The 19,320-nt window shown below is 33.5% G+C and overlaps 1 protein-coding gene across 1 annotated transcript in view; it reads right to left on the bottom strand.

Moving 5' to 3' along the window:
- The window catches only part of LOC111154288 (spermatogenesis associated 5), a 325,382-nt gene that overhangs the window by 218,648 nt on the left and 87,414 nt on the right, over positions 1–19,320 (bottom strand). Inside the window, exon 13 of the mRNA XM_022513797.1 lies at positions 18,808–18,887. Within this exon, the coding sequence (XP_022369505.1) occupies positions 18,808–18,887 (80 nt within the window). The remainder of the gene's footprint in view (positions 1–18,807; positions 18,888–19,320) is intronic.

Genomic DNA, 19,320 nt, shown 5'->3' on the forward strand with positions numbered 1-19,320 from the left:
AAACAAATATTATTAAAATGTTCATACTACCCAAAGCAATCTACAGATTTCATACAATTGCTATCAAAATACAAACAGCATTTTTCACAGAATTAGGACAAATAATCCTAAAATTTCTGTGGAACCACAGAAACCCTAAATACCTAAGGAAATCTTAAGAAGGAAGAACAAAGCTGGAGGTATCGCAATTCCAGATTTTAAGATATACTACAAAGCTGCAGGAATCAAAACACAGTACTAGCACAAAAACTGACACATAAACCAATAAAACAGAACAAATAAACATATGTTTACACAGTCAAGTAATCTATGACTGAAGAGGCAAGAATAGACAATGGAAAAAATCTCTTCAATAAATGGTGCTGGGTAAACTGGAAAAAAAAAACATGCAAAAGAATGAAATGATCACTTTCTTACACTATACAAATAAAATTGAAATAGATTAAAGATCTAAATGTAAAACCTAAAACCATAACACTCCTAGAAGAAAAAAAATAGGAGGTAATTTCTTTGACATTGGCCATAGCAATGTATTTCTAGGTATCTCTCTTAAGGCGAGGGAAATGAAAGCAAAAGTAAACTATTGAGACTACATCAAAATAAAAAGCTTTTGCACAGTGAAGGAAACTATGAACAAACAAAAAGGCAACTGAATAGGAGTTGATATTTGCAGATACTGAATGAAAGAAGATATGTGTGAATGATATTGCTGATAAGTGGTTATATCCAAAAAATATAAATAATCCGGAACACTCAAACCCAAAAAACCACAAATAATCCAAATAAAAAATGGGCGAAGGACCTAAATTGACATTTTTCCAAAGAAGACATATAGATGGCCAACAGACATATAAAAAGATGCTCAACAGCACTAATCACCAGGGAAATGCAAATCAAAACCACAATGAGATATCAACTTCCATCTGTCAGAATGGCTAAAATCAAAAACAATAGAAAGAACAAATATCAGTGAGGATATCGATAAAAAGGAAACCTTGTGTGCACTGTGGATAGGAGTGTAAAATGGTATAACCACTGTGGTAAACAGTATAAAGTTTCCTCAAAAAATTAAAAATAGAAATACCATTTGATTCAGTACCAGCAATTCCACTACTGGATATTTACCCAAAGAAAATGAAAATACTAATTTGAAAATATATATGCACCCCTATGTTTATTACAGCATTATTTACAACAGCCAAAATATAGAAACAACCTGAGTGATGTACATACACACGAAAACACACATACACATACACAACAGAATGTTACACAGTCATGATAAAAGTAAGATATTGGACCCCCAGAAGGTATTATAAAAGTCAGAAAGACAAATATCATAGGATTTCACTTATACATGGAACCTAAAAACAAAACAAATGAATAAGCAAACAAATAAAAGGCAGAAATAGACCCCAAAATACAGAGAATAAATTAATGGTTGCTGGGGAAAAGGGAGTCAGGCAAGATGGGTAAAGGAGAGTAGATGAAGAGAGGGGGCTTCTAGTTATGGAATGAATACTCAATGGAAATGAAAGGTAAAACACAAGGAATATAGTCAATGGCATTATAATAGCATTGTATGATGACAGTAGCTACACTTGTGGACAGTACAGCATAATGTATAAAACTTCCAGAATTACTATGTTATATACCTTAAGCTAATTTAACACTGTATGTCAACTATACTTCAATAAAAAAACATACAAAAATATCCAACATGATACAAAGTCAGCTAACTAATAATAAAGAGAACTTCTTCAACTTGATAAAAAAAAATATCTACCAAAAAACTATACCATCATACTTAATGCTGAGAAACAAAAAACTTTCCCACTAATAACAGGAATGAGGCAAAGATGTTCCTTCTCACCATTATTCTTCAACAATGTACTACAAATCCCATATAGTGCAAGAAGACAAGAAAAGGCAAGAAATGGTATCCATATTGGGAAGGAATAAATAAAACTGTGTTTGTCTGAAGATGAAATGCCTGTCTATATAGAAAATTATGCATCAACCAAAACTCTTGCCAATAAGAGCTTATTCCCTCAAGGACTTTAGGATCTAGAAGGCAGAAAGAACATATCATGTTTACTTTCTTCTCCAAAATAAAAAACACAGAATAGATCCTCAAAGACTGACTCAAGAACTATAGATTTTATCTGTTATTAGTAAATCAAGAATTTGAACAGAATATATTAAACTAAATAAAACTAGATTAAGATGACCACTTACCCTATCAGTAATAAAGTGGTTCTAACTATAACCATGAATGACCATACTACACAGAACATTTAGAATCCTTTCTAGAAAAACAAGAGCAATCTCATAGCTATCAATGTTAGATTTAGGCAGGGCTACCACTGAATTTGAATACCACTCAATATAGACTTTCATTAGTGGTAATATTTGAGAAGAAAATTAAAACAATTATGTTAGAGGATAGGAAAATGAGTTATTTTAACAAAAAATATAGATTATTACTAAACATACAGATTTTAACTTTTCAAATCTTTTAAAATGAAAATTTGAATACAATCCAAATATATATGAATTTTCATCATATAATTCAAAAAAATTTCAGTACATTATAGCTTTGGATTAATGTTGTGAACACAAATTGCTATACAAATTAACAGATTTAAAGCTGAAAGAATAGTATACATGAGCTTCATTACAAGCAGTTTTTACATGAAAGTTATCAGTAAAAAAACCATTTAAGCATTTTTCATTTTGAATCTAAATTTTAGCTCACAGATTAGGAACAAAAATCAAGGAGCTTTTAATTTTTTTCTTTTTTTTAAGATTTTACTTATTTATCTGAGAGAGTGAGCAGAGAGAGAGAGCATAAGTGGAGAGGAGGGGCAGAGGGAGAGGGAGAAGCAGGCTCAGTCTCAGGACCCTGGGATCATGACCTGAGCTGAAGTCAGACACTTAACCAGATGCTCCTCTAGGAGTTTTTCAAACGCCATATTTAGATGCTGGAAGCCCATGACACACAACCACATTCTATTAACATAAACTAATCTAAATTTAATTTAAGAATGGATAAAAAATTTCAAAAATAGAAAACCTGCCATTACCATAACTGCTTTAGACACTAAACTCAAATATTAGGTATAGAGTACAAATAAAAAAAAATTAAACAAATGAGAGAAGCCCAAGACACCAGTTATCAACAAAATCATAATATATATATTTCTTTTAGTTTTGTCTTTTTAAAGATTTTCTTTATTTATTTGACAGAGAGAGATCACAAGTAGACAGAGAGACAGGCAGAGAGAGAAAGAGAGGGAAGCAGGCTCCCTGCTGAGCAGAGAGCCCGATGTGGGACTCGATCCCAGGACCCTGAGATCATGACCTGAGCCGAAGGCAGCGGCTTAACCCACTGAGCCACCCAGGTGCCCTCTTTTAGTTTTGTCTTAAGAAGAGGAGAGATGCTAGGGAGTTAGAATCTGTAAAACAATATTAAATCAGTACATAATATAGAAAGGGATAGAATTGAGAGAGTAAAAACAAAAATTCCCAAGATTTGTCCAAGAAAGGTGGGGGGGATTTCATCATCAGGGGCCTGGAATCCATAAGAAAAAGTCAAATGAAAATTCTAAACCCCAAAACTATAAAAGCTATAATTAAAAATTAAAAAGATGAGAGTAACAGATTAGACACAGGAGAACAGAGGATTCTTGAACTGGAAAACAGGCAAGTAGAAAATATCCAAACTGATGCACAAAGAAGAGGGGAAAAAAAGAATGAAAACAGTGTAACAGACATGGAATCGAGTGGAAAACTAAGAAACATAGAGTACCATATGAGACAGTTCCATAGAGAGAAAAGAGAATAAAATAAAAGCCATATCTGACAAACTAAAACCTGAGAATTTCCCTAAGACTATCAAAAGGAATCAAAGAGATCAAGAGTGTACTCAGGATTCTCAAATACTGAAGCCAATACAATTATTGATAGCTTGAGATAACAGTCTATAGCCAAAATTTACAGTTAAGGTTTATTTCAAAAGGTTTCTTTGTAAAATGACCTCTACAATCAGCAGCTAATACTGCAAAAGGTACAAACAGGGTATTTCTCAGTCTTAAGTATCAATTCCACTAGTAATAGAAACTGTATTTGTTTGCATACATATGAATAACTGCTTACTCATTAAAAAATGTCAAGAATAGATCCAAGTGTTCTAGGTCCAATTTTCCTTTTACATTCTTTACCTGATCCTGACAAGCCTAATGTGAACTTGTTTTAAAATGAATGATTTCATTAGGAAACCTATATACTTGGGAGGGAATTGGGATTTTTTTTTTTTTTTTTTTTTTTTTTTTTTTTATGAATAGTGGATACAACCACCTGAAAGAAAATGAACTGGGAGAGAAAGAAATACAAAAAGATTTTTCTTTCTTGCCCTTTTTAAAGCAAAATTCAGAAAGAGTATGAATTATACTTTATTCAAATAAATATCATGAGGATGATAGTATCACTGGAACAATAACTATAGTTCTGGCTCCTCTATACACATCTTTAAAATTAAAAAAAAATTAAGGGAGAAACAATTTTATATTTTAAAAAACTCCAAGCATAAGAATACTTAAATAAGCTATAATCCATAAAAAATAAAAGCATATAACACATTCGTTTTGTCAATATTCTGTTTAAAAAGTAAAAATCTCTTATAAAGATACAGCTTGTAAGTTATGAAAACACTAAAATTATTAATACCTTTTCTTTTAGGCAAAGAAAAAAGAGGCTGGGAAAGGTAGGCAGATTTTTTTTTTTAACTTTAAAACAATTTTAAAGTTTTAAACATTTAACCAGTTTAAACAATTTGTTTTGATAATTAAACATGTTTTAAACAATTAAAAAGTTTTTTTAACCTAAGCCTTTTATACTTTCAATAAAATGTGTTGATATTATAGTAATAAATTTACCTACAGAAAACAACTCTATCCCTCAGAAAGAAGTTGGCTCTTCCATAAACAAATGCATTATCTATTTTTTTTAAGATTTGTTTATTTTAGAGAGAGAGAGAGAGAGCATATAAGTAGGAGGGGCTGATGGAGATGGAGAAAGTCGAGCAGACTCAGCACTGAGCCCAAGGCAGGGCTCCATCTCATGACCCTGAGATCACAACCTGAACCAAAACCAAGAGTCAGACGCTTTAACTGACTGTGCTACTCAGGAACCCCACAAATGAATTATTTTTAATAAGTCATTTCCAATACCACGACACTCTTAAACTGACTCATGTTAGACTAGTCTTTGAAAAAAAATTCTAAAGAAAAACTATCAGACTCCACTTTTGTAAACAATATTCCACATATTTAAAATTCTACCTATGTTGTCCAGCCGACAATAACTAATAAATAATTATTTAATTTAAAAATTAAACATTTGAAGAGTCTATCAAAATCAGAGATTTCTTAAGATTCCTTGCTCACCTTGTTGGGCTGACTTAAAAATAATCTCTTGAACAATATCTCTGATTCCCATTAAAAAAAAAAAAATTAAGCTCTTCTGTTCCTGATAAACCATTTGCTTGTAGCATTATTAAAGCTCAGTATATATTCTGCCCACACAGGCAGTTTATCTATGCCTTGCCTATAGCCTCAGGAATATGGAGAGTTCTGATGTCTCATAGAAGATGTGAGGGAAAACCTTCATAAGTAATTATAAAAAAATACCCACTGTTCATTGAATACCTCCCAGATACTGTATCAATAACAAATAACATATATTTAACTTGCTCTGTACCATGTAACCCATGGACTACTTTATTCATCCCAATAACAGCACTGTGAGGTAAATACTACTTTTATTCTCATTATATATAAAAAGAAAACTGAGGCACAGAGAAGTTGAGTAATTTGCCTAAGATTCCACAGCTAGCAAATGGCAGAGGCAGGATCTGAACACATATCTACTTGATTCCAGAGTCTATACTCTTTCCATAATATTATAAAGCATAAATAACTTCAGAGTTTCGCAAACCAAATATACCAATGTGCCAAAGCAGGTTGAAATACCTGTAACAGCTATCTTTTAAACCATCACACAGTGAGGGAGACCTATTGATTACAGTTGAAAGAAAATAATTGTACTGAAGAAACAGATGCCAATTTAAAAGAAAGAACCACCAAAATTCAAAACCTGAAAGCAAAAACTAATGAGTGTCAAGAATCAATAATGCCTTGAGGTTTCTAACTTAAAACTATGCTGTCAGAGTGTGATCAATATTCAGCATGAGCCTGACAGTAAATAAGCTATTTTAGGTTCACAGGATATCCTATAAAAGTAGAGACATACATAGTGAGTTATATTCTCCAGCTGTCCTTAGCTCTGTGAGCAGCATGTGCTCAGCATAACTGTAACTTTGTATAAACTGTTAACATAGAGAATGACATAAAAGTATGTATTTTTCCATTTTGCCATGACTCCCAGTAAAAATTCCAAGCTAACGAAGGCAATACTCATTACATCTGTATAGTCTGACTAAAATACAATGTTAGAGAAACAAGTGATCCTTAACCCCACAGTTCAATTTACTCATTGCCAAAAGCAGTTTTTTGAAGAGAATTTTTTTCACACTCCTGACATCCCCACACTATTGTCATGAACATAATCCAATAAAATAAATAATAAGGAAAATTAACATATGTCAGCTCAAACTAATTTTCTGAAAAAAGTGGTCTAATAACTGAAGCAGAGAAGATGCTTCTAAACATGCATCATTTCTTAGTGCCATTGATCTGGAAATGGTGACAAAGTAAATTAAAATTCTGTACTTATTATAATGAATTATTTTTTTGAAGATTTTATTTAACTTCCACTTGTTAACATACAGCATAATATTAGTTTCAGATAAACAACACAGTGATTCAACAATGCCATACAACACCAGGTGCTCATCAAAACAAGTGACCTCCTTAATCCCCCTCAAATACACACACACACACACACACACACACACACACACACACACACCCATCCCCCCACTCAACTGACTTTTGGGAACCATCAGTTTGTTCTCCACAGCCAAGAGTCTGTTTTTCGATTTGTCCTGCCCACTTTTCCTTTGCTCATTTGTTCTGTTTCTTAAATTCCACATATAAGTGAAATCATACAGTATTTGTCTTTCTCTGACTGACTTATTACCCTTAGCATAATACTCTCTAGCTCCATCCCTGTCCTTGCAAATGGCAAGATTTCATTCTTTTTATGGCTGAGTAATAATATTCCACTGTGTGTGTGTGGGGGGGGGCTGTTTCCATAATTTGGCTACTGTAGACAATGCTGCTATAAAGACTGGGGTGGATGTAGCCTTTGCAATTAGTATTTTTGTATTCTTTGGGTAAATAGTACAGCAATTGCTGGATCACATGGTAGTTCTATTTTTAACTTTTTGAGGAACCTCCATAATTTTTCCAGAGTGGTTGCACCAATGTTTGCGTTCCCACCAACAATGCAAGAGGGTTCCCCTTTCTCTACATCCTCACCAACACCTGTTCTTTCCTGTGTTGTTGATGTTAGACATTCTGACAAGTGTGAGGTGGCATCTCATTGCAGTTTTGATTTGCATTTCCCAGATAATAAGTGATATTGAGCACCTTTTTGTGTGTCTGTTGACTATCTATATGTCTTCTTCGGAAAAACATCTATTCATGTCTTCTGCCCACTTTTAAATGGATTATTCATTTGGGGGGTGTTTAGTTTAACACATTCTTTACATATTTTAGATACTAACCCTTTATCAGACATATCATTTGCATATCTTCTCCTATGCCATAGGTTGCCTTTTAGTTTCACTGATTGTTTTCTTTGCTGTGCAGAAGGTTTTTATTTTGATGAAATCCCAATACTTTATTTTTGCTTTTGTTTCCCTCATCTCAGGAGACATATCTAGAAAGAATTTACTACAGTCAGTGTCAAAGAAGTTGTGGCCTGGGTTCACTCCTAGGAGCTTTATGATTTCAGATCTCAAATTTAGGTCTTCAGTCCATTTTGAACTTATTTTTATGTATGGTGTAAGAAAGCAGACCAGTTTCATTCTGCATGCTGCTATCCAGTTTTCCCAACAGCATTTGTTGAAGAGATGGTCTTTTTCCCATTGGATATTTTCCTGCTTTGTTGAAGATTAACTGACCATATATCTGTCGGTTCTTTTCTAGGTTTTCTATCCTATTGAATCTGTGTGTCTATTTTTATGCCAGTACCATACTGCTTTGATTACTAACAGCTTTGTAATATAACTTGAAGTCTGGAATAGTGATGCCTCTAGCCTTGCTTTTCTTTTTCAAGGTTGTTTTGGCTATTCAGGGTCTTTTGTGGTTCCATACAAATTTTAGGATTATTTGTTCTAGTTCTGTGAAAAATGCTGCTGGTATTTTGATAGGGACTGCATTAAATATGTAGATGCTTTGGGCAGTATAAACATTTTCATAATATTTGTTTCCAATCCATGAGCATGAAGTTACTTTCCATTTTTTGTGACAACTTCAATTTCTTTATCAATGTTTTATAGTTTTCAGAGTATAGGTCTTTCACCTCTTTGGTTAGCTTTATTCCTAGGTTTTTGGTGCAGTTGTAAATGGGATTGATTCCTTAATTTCTCTTTCTGTTGCTTCATTATTGTTGTATAGCATTACCCTTATATCAAAACCAGGTACAGATACCACAAAAAAAGAGAACTACAGGCCAATATCCCTGATGAACATAAATGCAAAAATTCTCAAGAAAATACTAGCAAACCAAATCTGAGAATACATTAAAAAGATCATTCACCATGATCAAGTGGGATTTATTCCTGGTTGGACGGGTGATTCAACTGCTAATCAATCAACATGAAATACCACGTTAATAAAAGGATAAAAAATATGAATATTTCAATAGACGCAGAAAAGCATTTGACAAAACACAACCATTCGTGAGGAAAACCCTCAACAAAGTAGGTTTACAGGGAACATACCTCAACCGAATAAAGGCCATATATGAAAAGCCCACAACTAATTCCCATCTAAATGGGGAAAAACTGTGAGCATTTCCTCTATATTCAGGAACAAGACTCCCTCACGTCCACCCTCATCACTGTTATTTAACATAGTACTCAAAGTCCTAGCCACAGCAATCAGACAACAACAACAAAAATAAATAAAGACTCATCCAAATAAGCAAGGAAGAAGTAAAACTTTCACTACCTGCAGATGACATGACTCTCTATATAGAGAAAGAGTCAATCAAAAAACTGTTAGAACTGATAAATGAACGCAGTTAGAGTCACAGGATATAATGAACTATTATGTAACATGAAGTTTTAAAAATCATCCTGGTTAGTACTCACTGGGAAGGCTGCTTTGAATTGGGGAAAGAGCTTTGATATTCAGTTAAGTGTGGGTTCAAATGCCAGCTTTACCACTTATTTTTACGTGCAATCTTGTGGAAAAGGTATGTTAATCTCTCTGAACCTCAGTTTTCTCAAAACCTGGGTAGTAGGCTCATACCTTCCTCAAAATTAGACAAAATGTATAAAAGATCTAGTACAATGCTCAGCACAAAGAAAATGTTAACAGGCAGTAATTATAAACATTATCATTATTATAATTATCACTGTTATAATTGGCTTAACAAAGAAATCTATAACTTTTTAACATTACCTTAACAAATAAACTAAATAGGGGTGTATGGTATATAAACGGTTGCTGACACCATTGGTAGAAGATTTTCAGAAGTTAGTACAGCACAGGTCAGTACATACATCCAGATTCATATTGCCAATTCCCTACCTAGATTAACTTACAACATGGTACAAAGTTATCAAAATTCCTTAATTTTGCCATGAAAACCACCAACATAATACTAAGACAAGAACTGCTCTTCTGAAGCTCTTCATAACTATTTGGCATGCCAAAGCCAGTAACTATAATAAACTAAACTAAGATTCTTTCTTTCTGTAAGACATATTAGTAGGAGATTGCTGTACATGGGTACTTACAGTTCTTTACATTTTAATGTTAACTGTGTATTAGCTGTTCAAATGTAATAGTAGCTTGGGCTCCTCTGAGTCCTCAAGGAATGATTTGAGTAGCTAAAATTTCCAGATAAGAGTATTTTTAGACTTCTCAGATTTTTTAAATGATTTTTTTTTAATGAAAAACCTTCTAAACTTTCTAAAACAGAGAAATATAATACACTTATAGGATTGTTCGCAGATACAGAAATGCTTGGATCAAGAAACACACTAATTAGAAGAAAATCTCTACTTGTTTGATTTCTTGGATCTATATCAAAAGAAGTTCTCATCTGTTTTTTTTTTTTTTTTTTTTTTTGTTCTTTTTTTTTTTTTAAATGAACTTTTTTTTTTTTTGCATGGAGGGGGATGGATACTGATTCAGGATCTTCATTTATATGCTCTAAGTATAGCTACAGACATCTAAGACTTGGTACCCAAAGACTTGGGTGCTTGCTTGAAAAAAACTTGATTAAAGTAAGTTGAACTACAATAAAATAAGTCTTACTGAATAGCTGTCTGGGTAGAGGGTAACTTGGTGACCGTTCTGCAAAATTAATTAGTATACCAAGGAAGGCAAGAATCTTTCTCAAAATATCTCCTCACTTACCTAAAAAATACGATCTTCATTATTGTTGCTACCCTTTGTTATCATTTGATTACTTTGCAATCAGGTACATTATAAAGAATATTTATCATTCTGTATCCTTAGCACAACTGACAAGGTTTGGTGAGTCCACACCCACTTTCAGACTTAGTGTGTATAAAAACTACTGAGTTTTTTTGAAAATAGTATCACTTAGCACTTAATTTTTTTCTTTTTAGAGCTCTTTGACAGGTGAATATATTCCAAAGCTTACAAATGATTCTTTATAATGAAGATGATGGTGCTTCTATGAACATAAGACATGTGAGAAAATTCTGAAAGACAGTCTCAGTATTTAATTTTAAAAGAAAATTGGTTCACAAAGGATACTAAAATATATTGAAGTCAGACTCCACTAACAACCAAGTAAGTGAACATAATCTGTAGTTTCTCTAAGCCTTCATTCCCTTATTCAAAAAATAAATGTCTGGGTGCTTCTTTGCGAGGCACTGTGCTAGACATCTGAGATAAGAGCATGAAGATATTATTGTTCCCTTGAGGATTTTGTAATTACTGGCATGTATGAATAAGGGAATTGAATTAGAAAATATAGACAGATTCTTCTAGTTTTAAAATTCTGTATTCTGTGTTGGTATTGTGTAGACCCCAAGTAAACTTACTTAATTCGTTATTTTTAATAAAAATATTCATAGTCAGAAACTTATTACTTACACCTCCAACTGGCACTTCTAAACAGAAAAGAAGTGAAACTCCTACTTGTCCAATTTGCTATTTATTATAGGAGGAAGTGGTGGCTGTATTAAATGTTGATGATTAGGTGAAGGAAATTCTTTGGATTCCCATTACCCAGCTGCCTTTGCCCTTTATTTCCACAGATCATTGAGAGTTAGCTGGAGAATAGCACAGTGAAACTGTTTTATGGGCTGAGAAATATTCTTGGCTGACTTTCAAAGCTTCAGTAGGAAACAAAAACCATAAAACTGACATCCTAGGAAATCAAAACCAACTCCAAGAAAAAGTTTAAAAACAAATGTGTAATCACTAACATAATGAAATGATTTTATAAAACTTTATTATCTGCTAGAGATAGGCAACACAACAATGGAAAAAAGATGTTCAGTTGTAGAAAATACTGAAGCTAGACTTTCCTAAAACATTAGTTCTCTTTTCCCTTCAGAAGTCAAGGCCCTTTTCCAAATTATTCTTATTCAAAAGTCATACAGTGCCATGGATCTAAGGGATGTTTAGGGTATCTTAAAATGGGTCAGTAAACTATAGCCACAGGCTAAATGTGGCCAGCCAACAGTTTTCTTACTGGCTTACATATTCTCTATTGCTGCTTTTGCAATACAGAAGCAGAGATGAAGAGTTGCAATAGAGACCATGGACCAAAAAGACGAAAATGTTTACTAACTGGCCTGGTACAGAAAAGGTGTGCAAACCACTATCCTAAAAAAATGTCACTGCCATGATTGTACAGATTAAACAGACTGTATTCTTCAATACTAAAATTTTCACCAAAATGATATTTCCTTTTTAACTCCTTCAATAAAATGAAATGCCCCATCATTTGCCCCTTCGTATGATTTCTAAATTACAGACCAGCATCTTATCTATCCAAGTTAAATTTTTTCTAGTATACATTTTTAAATATCATGGAGTTCTGAATGGTAGGCATCTGACTTTGTTTCTTAAAAACTACCTCCCACACTCCTAGTCAGTACTGATGCTTGGAAGAGGCCTAAGAAAGGCCTAAAAAAGGCTAGCCAAATATGCACTACTCTGAACATGAAGATTACCTATGATAATTTTCTTAATGGATGTGAAACACAAGCAAGCTTTCATTTCAAAGACAACACAACTACAATAAGAGACCTATGTGTCCTACAACAACAAAAAAGTAATTCCCAATTTCTAAGAAAATGATGCAACAGCCCATCTCTCTAATGAAAGCTGTACCTTTAATCTGTGGTATGGTATTCAGCCACAGTGCGCAGACAAACACAAAACAAAAATAGTCACAAAACTCTGCTACATTTCATGGAACTATTATAATGAAAAATGTTAGACATTTTGCATTTCTTCTTTAGCTCTCTTTTCCCCAGCATTTCTGTTTAATATTAAGAGTTTACAAATGTGAAAACCATGTTATATCTGGGGTAATCAAGTATAAATTAGGAAAATCTGCATACCAGGAACTAAGCATTTAATTCATTGATCTGAAATACAGATTTACAAAACAGTGGTTAAAGTATTTAATAAGCGGTTATTGTTAGAGTTTCTTAAACATAAAAATATTCTTTAAATATTTACATACATGAGAATTTTTACTACAACATAAACACACTTTTTCTATCTCAAGTCCTGATTGTATAAGAGGCAAGAGTAGTACAGTTCAAAGAGCACTGAATCAGAAAACATGAATTCTAGTCTTGCCCAGGCCACAAAGGAATTATGTGCCTAAGGTCTTAAAATCTAGGGGCTTCTGTTCTGAAGAACAAAAGTTGCACAAGATGACTTATAACAACTTTTTCAGCTATAAAAGTTTATGATTTTATGAAATTTTTAAAAGTACCATAAATATCACATTAGAAAAAGGTACTACCCTCCTTGAAAGTGTCATTTAGAAAAATGATACCCACAAAATTTTTCCACAGTGCTTAGTGTTGTGAAGTCACTGAATTTACCTGAAATCTGGATATGCTATTAAAAGAGAATATTGTATTTCCTGATCATTATTTTTAAATTCAGAGCTCTTTTCAGAATGCTGCTAAGCCCGAAACCTTCATTTTCAATGAAAGTTGGCTCAGAACTTCTTTTTTCCCCAACCACTCCAAGTACCAATTGTGGATGATTAAGTGCAGTAACAAAAAAGTAGTTAATATCATAGATTCTCCCAACACCTTACAGAAACTATCATTCAGTCACCTTTTACTTGGGAACTTAATCTTTTTCATTTTTCTATATATTTAATCATCTTTTTTACATTCTAGTCATAAAACAAAATCCTGAACATTTTTTGTGTTTAATAGCATCACTTTTATAAAACAGAACAGATTATCTTGTTTCTCCCAAATAACAAGGTTATTATCTTTCTTCTGTTCCTTTTTTTAAGGTTTTATTTGTTTGAAAGAGAGAGGGAGAGAGAGAAAGAGTGCACGCGTGCAAATGAATCAAGCAGATTCCATGCTGAGTACAGAGCCCAACACAGGGCTCCATCCCCCCAACCCAGGAGATTATGACCTGAGCTGAAACCAAAAGTCAGATGCTCAAAGTGACTGTGCCACCCAGGGATCCCACTTTTTTCTATTTCTAAGATAAATCTTTTTTCCTATTTTAAATTTTTGAAATCGGACGTCTCTTGGATTTGGTGACTTCTTGGCTTCAAATCACAGTTTAAGGCTACATTTTTCATCAGTAATGCTACAGATAATAATGACGTATCTTTTTATTTTATTATATTAACATATAATATATTATTTGCTTCAGGGGTACAGGTCTGTGAATCATCAGTCTTACACAATTCACAGCACTCACCATAGCACAAACCCTCCCCAATATCCATAACCCAGCCACCCTATCCCTCCCCCTCCACCCCCAGCAACCCTCAGTTTGTTTCCTGAGATTAACAGTCTCTTATGGTTTGCCTCCCTCCCTGGTCCCATCTTGGAATACTATGCAGCCATAAAAAAAAAAAAACCCTCACCACCAACAACAACAAAAATCCCCCGAAATCTTGCCATTTGCAACGTGGATGGAACGTTGGGTATTATGGTATTATGGGTATTATGCTGAGCGAAATAAGTCAATCAGAAAAAGACAATTATCATATAATCTCTCCGATATTAGGAATTTGAGAGGCAAGACAGGGGGTTGTGGGGTAAAGGGAGAGGAAAAATAATGATGTGTCTTACAACTAAAGGCATCTTAGACTGATGAAATACCATAGTACACATCATCTGTAGATCTTATTTTCCAATTTCCCAAATGTTTCAGTTTCATCCACTAGAATGTAAACTCTGTTAGGACAGGATTTATTGCTATGTCTATATTTCTATCTATATGGAAATTATTACTGTTATTACAAATAACTGTAGAATATCTATGCAGACACTATAAGAAACACTAAAGTTTTTTAAGCTGTTATTAACATGCCAACTAGTGTTTTAAGCACTGTGTCAAGCACTTTACGTGCATTTAATTCTAACAACCTAAAATTTGTTAGTACTATCATCTCCAATTTACAAATAAAGAAAAAAAGGCATAGAGAAGTTAAGGAAATTGCCCTAGGTCCCGTTCACTATTTTAACCCCAACATAAAGCCTGTTGCAGACTAAGCATTCAATAAATATTTACTGAACAAGTGAATGAATGAATGCTGGCAAAGGAATGTAATAGCAGCCCAGTTAGACAAACAGGGTCATTACTAAAGTAAGTCACAGAGAAAATGCACAATAAATACAAGCTTGAAAGGTTAGTTAGCTACTAATATCTGGAATCCTAGAATCTGTGGTATGGTAGTCGAGTCAAAAAGTGGCTCAGAATATCTGCCCTGAAGTCAAAATATCTAAATTCAAATCCCAGCTCTGATGACCTTGAGCTATCATATTCATGCATCTATATGTCTAAGCTTTTTCACCTGTAAAACGGAGATGAAAATAGGACCTACACAAGGTTGTTGTGATGAGTACAAGCTAAAACAAAATAAAAAAAATCATAACATAGTGAGTGAGGTCAAACAAAGAGAGTCACATTATTTAGAAGTTAATTAAACAAACAAGATGAGCCTCTTTAGCTCTAGCGTAAGTTCCTAATTTCGAACCTCTTCTAATCCTGCTTAAGGTTTGGCATTACCAGGCAATCAATGTCAGGAAATGAGGATGATTCAGGATCCTGAGACTAACTAGAATGTCCTAGACAAGGAAGATCTTCTAGGCATCTCCAGGTTAGTTAGTGGCTATTTTATCTATCAGAGAAGACTGGGCTAAGAGAATTAGCATATGGGGACTTGCTCTGTATCTCTCCACTTCTGAGGACAGGACTACTGCCCAAGACAAGGCTGACCAATGATTTATTGCCCAGCTTGCTCTCTCCTCCTGACTATGACCCTGAAAAGGGTAAATATTTAAGCTAGTATGAAGCTCAGGCACAGTACTGGAGCCAACTGTCAATTGTATGATATCCTACCTTGCATTAAGGCAGGGGCCTTTCTGTGAGTTTTTTTTCTCCACCTGTAAAGCACTCAAAACAATTTCCAGTACATAACAAGCACTAAATGAGTATTACCTAATATTATTAGCTCAGTATAATTTAAGCCTCTTCCCTATCTCAGTGCTTTACTCTCTGATATAATACCTCTTTTCCAAAGAGCTCTGCTACTTTAACAGCATTTTCAATTTTGCCAATCTTAGATCATTAAAGCACTTCATAAAGGGAACCTTATAACATTTTCCCTAACTCACAATATGAATTCAGAACACCCATAATTTAAATGGTATTCAGAAAAAAAGAAGTAAACACCAGGCTTATTTATTTTTCAAACCCCACAGAAATTTAAATGGGACAGGGAGGAGGAGAAAATAGTGGTTGTAATTAGATACTTTAATAAGCATGAAAAAAAAAATCTGTCGTTCTGAAAGCACAAATATTTCTAAAGCTAAGCAAACAATATACCCATGTTCTATTTACAATGTGCTTCCTGGCTGCAAACCTCAGTTCCATGGCTAATTTGAGTAACTTCAAACAGTCAAAATAATTGATTTAACAAACAAAAGATAATAGGGACTAGAGTATATAATAATTCCCTGCTCAATTTGTTAAACATTTTAAGTTTAGAAATTAAAGTCTTGATAAGAAGAAACAGTCTTTTTATGCGCTATTATTTTTGAACTAGTCATATGAGTTTGACCTGAATGTTATCATAGAAAACATAAAAACAATTAACAAATTAAAGCAATAACTATTCTATAGCCCAATATTATGTAGAAATGCCTACTAGTTTATGGAATTTTAAATTTTTCCATGTTTTCTATTTCCTTAACAATGCATAAAATTGGTTTAGTATCTTAACAAAAATATATATGTGGAGGTTTTACATATTTTGGTTTTTAGGTGCCCGCATTCTTATGAGATAAAACAATTATTTTCTAGGCAATGCTGGCCATAACACAATTTTAAAAAACAAATACAGAAAGATAAAACAAATAAACAAGAGAAAACAGAGTATCACTCTTTGAGATTCTTATGGCTATCAAAAATAATCTACGTAAAACTTAGTGCACCTAAGATATAACCACCTAGAAGTCTCTACTTTGGACCATTAGCATTATGTTTTTTGTTTTGTTTTAATCAGCTTCATTGTTGTTTTGTTGTTTCCTTTCTTTCTATTTTTTTTCAGTAGGCTCCATACTCAGTATGGAGCCCAACGAGGAGCTTGAATTCATGACCCTCAGATCAAGACCAGAGCTGAGATCAAGAGTTAGACATTTAACTGAGCCACCCAGGTACCACTTATTGTTGTTTTCTGAAACATCAATGAACATGACCAAAAATTTTTCTATACAAAGGAAACATCACAGAATTTATTTGACCTTGGTTTGAATAAGCCACTGAAGGAGGGAGGTACACAATACACAATATGATGAAGACTATTAGGGGAAATGATATCTGGAGGCTGCAAATCACTAGCATCTCTAAAATATTTGCAAATTTCTACTGGGCCAAATTGCCCACAAAAACTGGATATTCCTATCAAGTGCCTTGTCTGGTTTCTCACACCTTTTTATTTCAAAAGCGTTTTATGAGAACTCTGCTATATATACTACCTCACATCTGGTTCATATTTAACAATGTATCCCACCCTGTTCCTTTTTAGGCTCCAAAAATGTCTCTGATATCACATAAATGTGGCAGGTCACACTGCTTCAGCAAACTTCTCTTGTTTCTTTTTCTTCTCTTGTAGTTAGGTGAACTTGAGCTACTTGTAACCTTTTATGACACTTCACCTCAGAAGTAATAAGACAGTCTAAGTACTTCAACTCATAAAGTAAAAAGACCAGTAGGTATTTATAGGTTATCCAATGGGTAGAGTGAAGAGCAGGGTAGACTACTACCCAATAATAGTCTCTCATGATAGTTCATATTCTCATCTGATGAGGCAGCTCTACCCAGGAAGGAAAAGAGCACCAATGTCTGTTACAGACTTTAACACTGGGACCTAAAAGGTCCCATCTACCATCACTGTAATTATTATCAGCAAAACTTTTTATTTTTTTTAAAAGATTTTATTTATGTATATGTCAGGGAGAGAGAGAGCACACAAGCAGGGGAGCAGCAGACAGAGGGAGAAGCAGACTCCACAATGAGCAGGGAGCCCGACGTAGAGCTCCATCCCAGGACCCCAGGTTCATGACTTGAGGCAGATGTTTCATCGACTAAGCCACCCAGGGATCCCAAGCAAAACTTTTCTAATCAATATATAGATCAAGAAGGTATGCACAAAGCATACAAATTAACATTCTCCACATGAAGTACTTGTAATATATAATCTTTAAAAGGCCTTCTAAACATTTGTAGAGGAAAAAAATCATACTTGTAAACAGTTAAGATACATGCACACATACCCTTACACACACATATATATCTGTACACATGCACACACACACACACACACACATCTGTTTGAAATGATATAAATAATCTTTATTGCTTGAGATTCAGGAACAAAACTATTAATACTAATTTTTATTCTACTGTAACTCTATTTAGGAAACATAATCCAGAGAGTACTAAAATCTATAAAATAACACCTTTTATTAGAATTGGTTTTACTGTATTGTATAATTATCCTTAATGGAGTTTTGTTTACAGTTTTTATCATATGCATATAAAAACCCAAAGTTTGACTGGAAGTACTAGGGTAAATAATGTAAAGACTATAAATAATAAGCTATAAAAATTAACTCAAATGTCCCAAATGGATATCAGTGTTTAAAAAAAAAAAAGTATATGGAAGTATTTTAAAGTGATAACATGAAATAGTTGGGTATAAGAGAAAAAAACTACATGAATTAAAAAAAATGTTTTCATTTAGTCTAAATGTATTAATAAATAAAATCTATATATGAAGTGTTAATTTACTTTACAATGTAACTGCCAATATTTAATAGCAGTCCTTTTAAATATTTCTTACCTGCCCCTTTCAACTGCTAAGGCATCAAGTTCATCAAAGAAAACAATGGACGGGGCCACTGCTCTCGCTTTTCGGAAGATCTGGTGAAAAGAGTGCCACATTAGCTAAAGATAGCAAACTTTAGAAAATTTTGCAGTTGGCTTTAGTTCGAAAACTATGTTAGGAAATAAATCTATTATGTGCAAGTCAACCAGCCCAATCATGACCTTCAGCTGGTAACTTTACTTCTCTAAACTTCAATTTCCACATCTAGAAAATGGGAGATAATGATAAATATTTGCCTCAGAAGATTATTTTTAAGAATTGAGTTTAAAAAAAGAATGCAAAGCATTTAGCACAGTGCCAGGAATATAGTAAGAGCTCAGTAAATGACGGTTATTATTAATAATCATAAACACATGTTTAAAAGAAAAACCATAAACATGTAAAATCAGTTATAGCTTAGCATATAAAATACCCACAAACCCAAAAGCCACCCTCCTTACTCATTTCTCTGAAGACCGTGCAGAAAAA

Source organism: Enhydra lutris, unplaced genomic scaffold, assembly GCF_002288905.1.
Source record: "Enhydra lutris kenyoni isolate GAN:26980312 unplaced genomic scaffold, ASM228890v2 scaffoldscaffold3, whole genome shotgun sequence".
Classification (NCBI taxonomy): domain Eukaryota; kingdom Metazoa; phylum Chordata; class Mammalia; order Carnivora; family Mustelidae; genus Enhydra; species Enhydra lutris.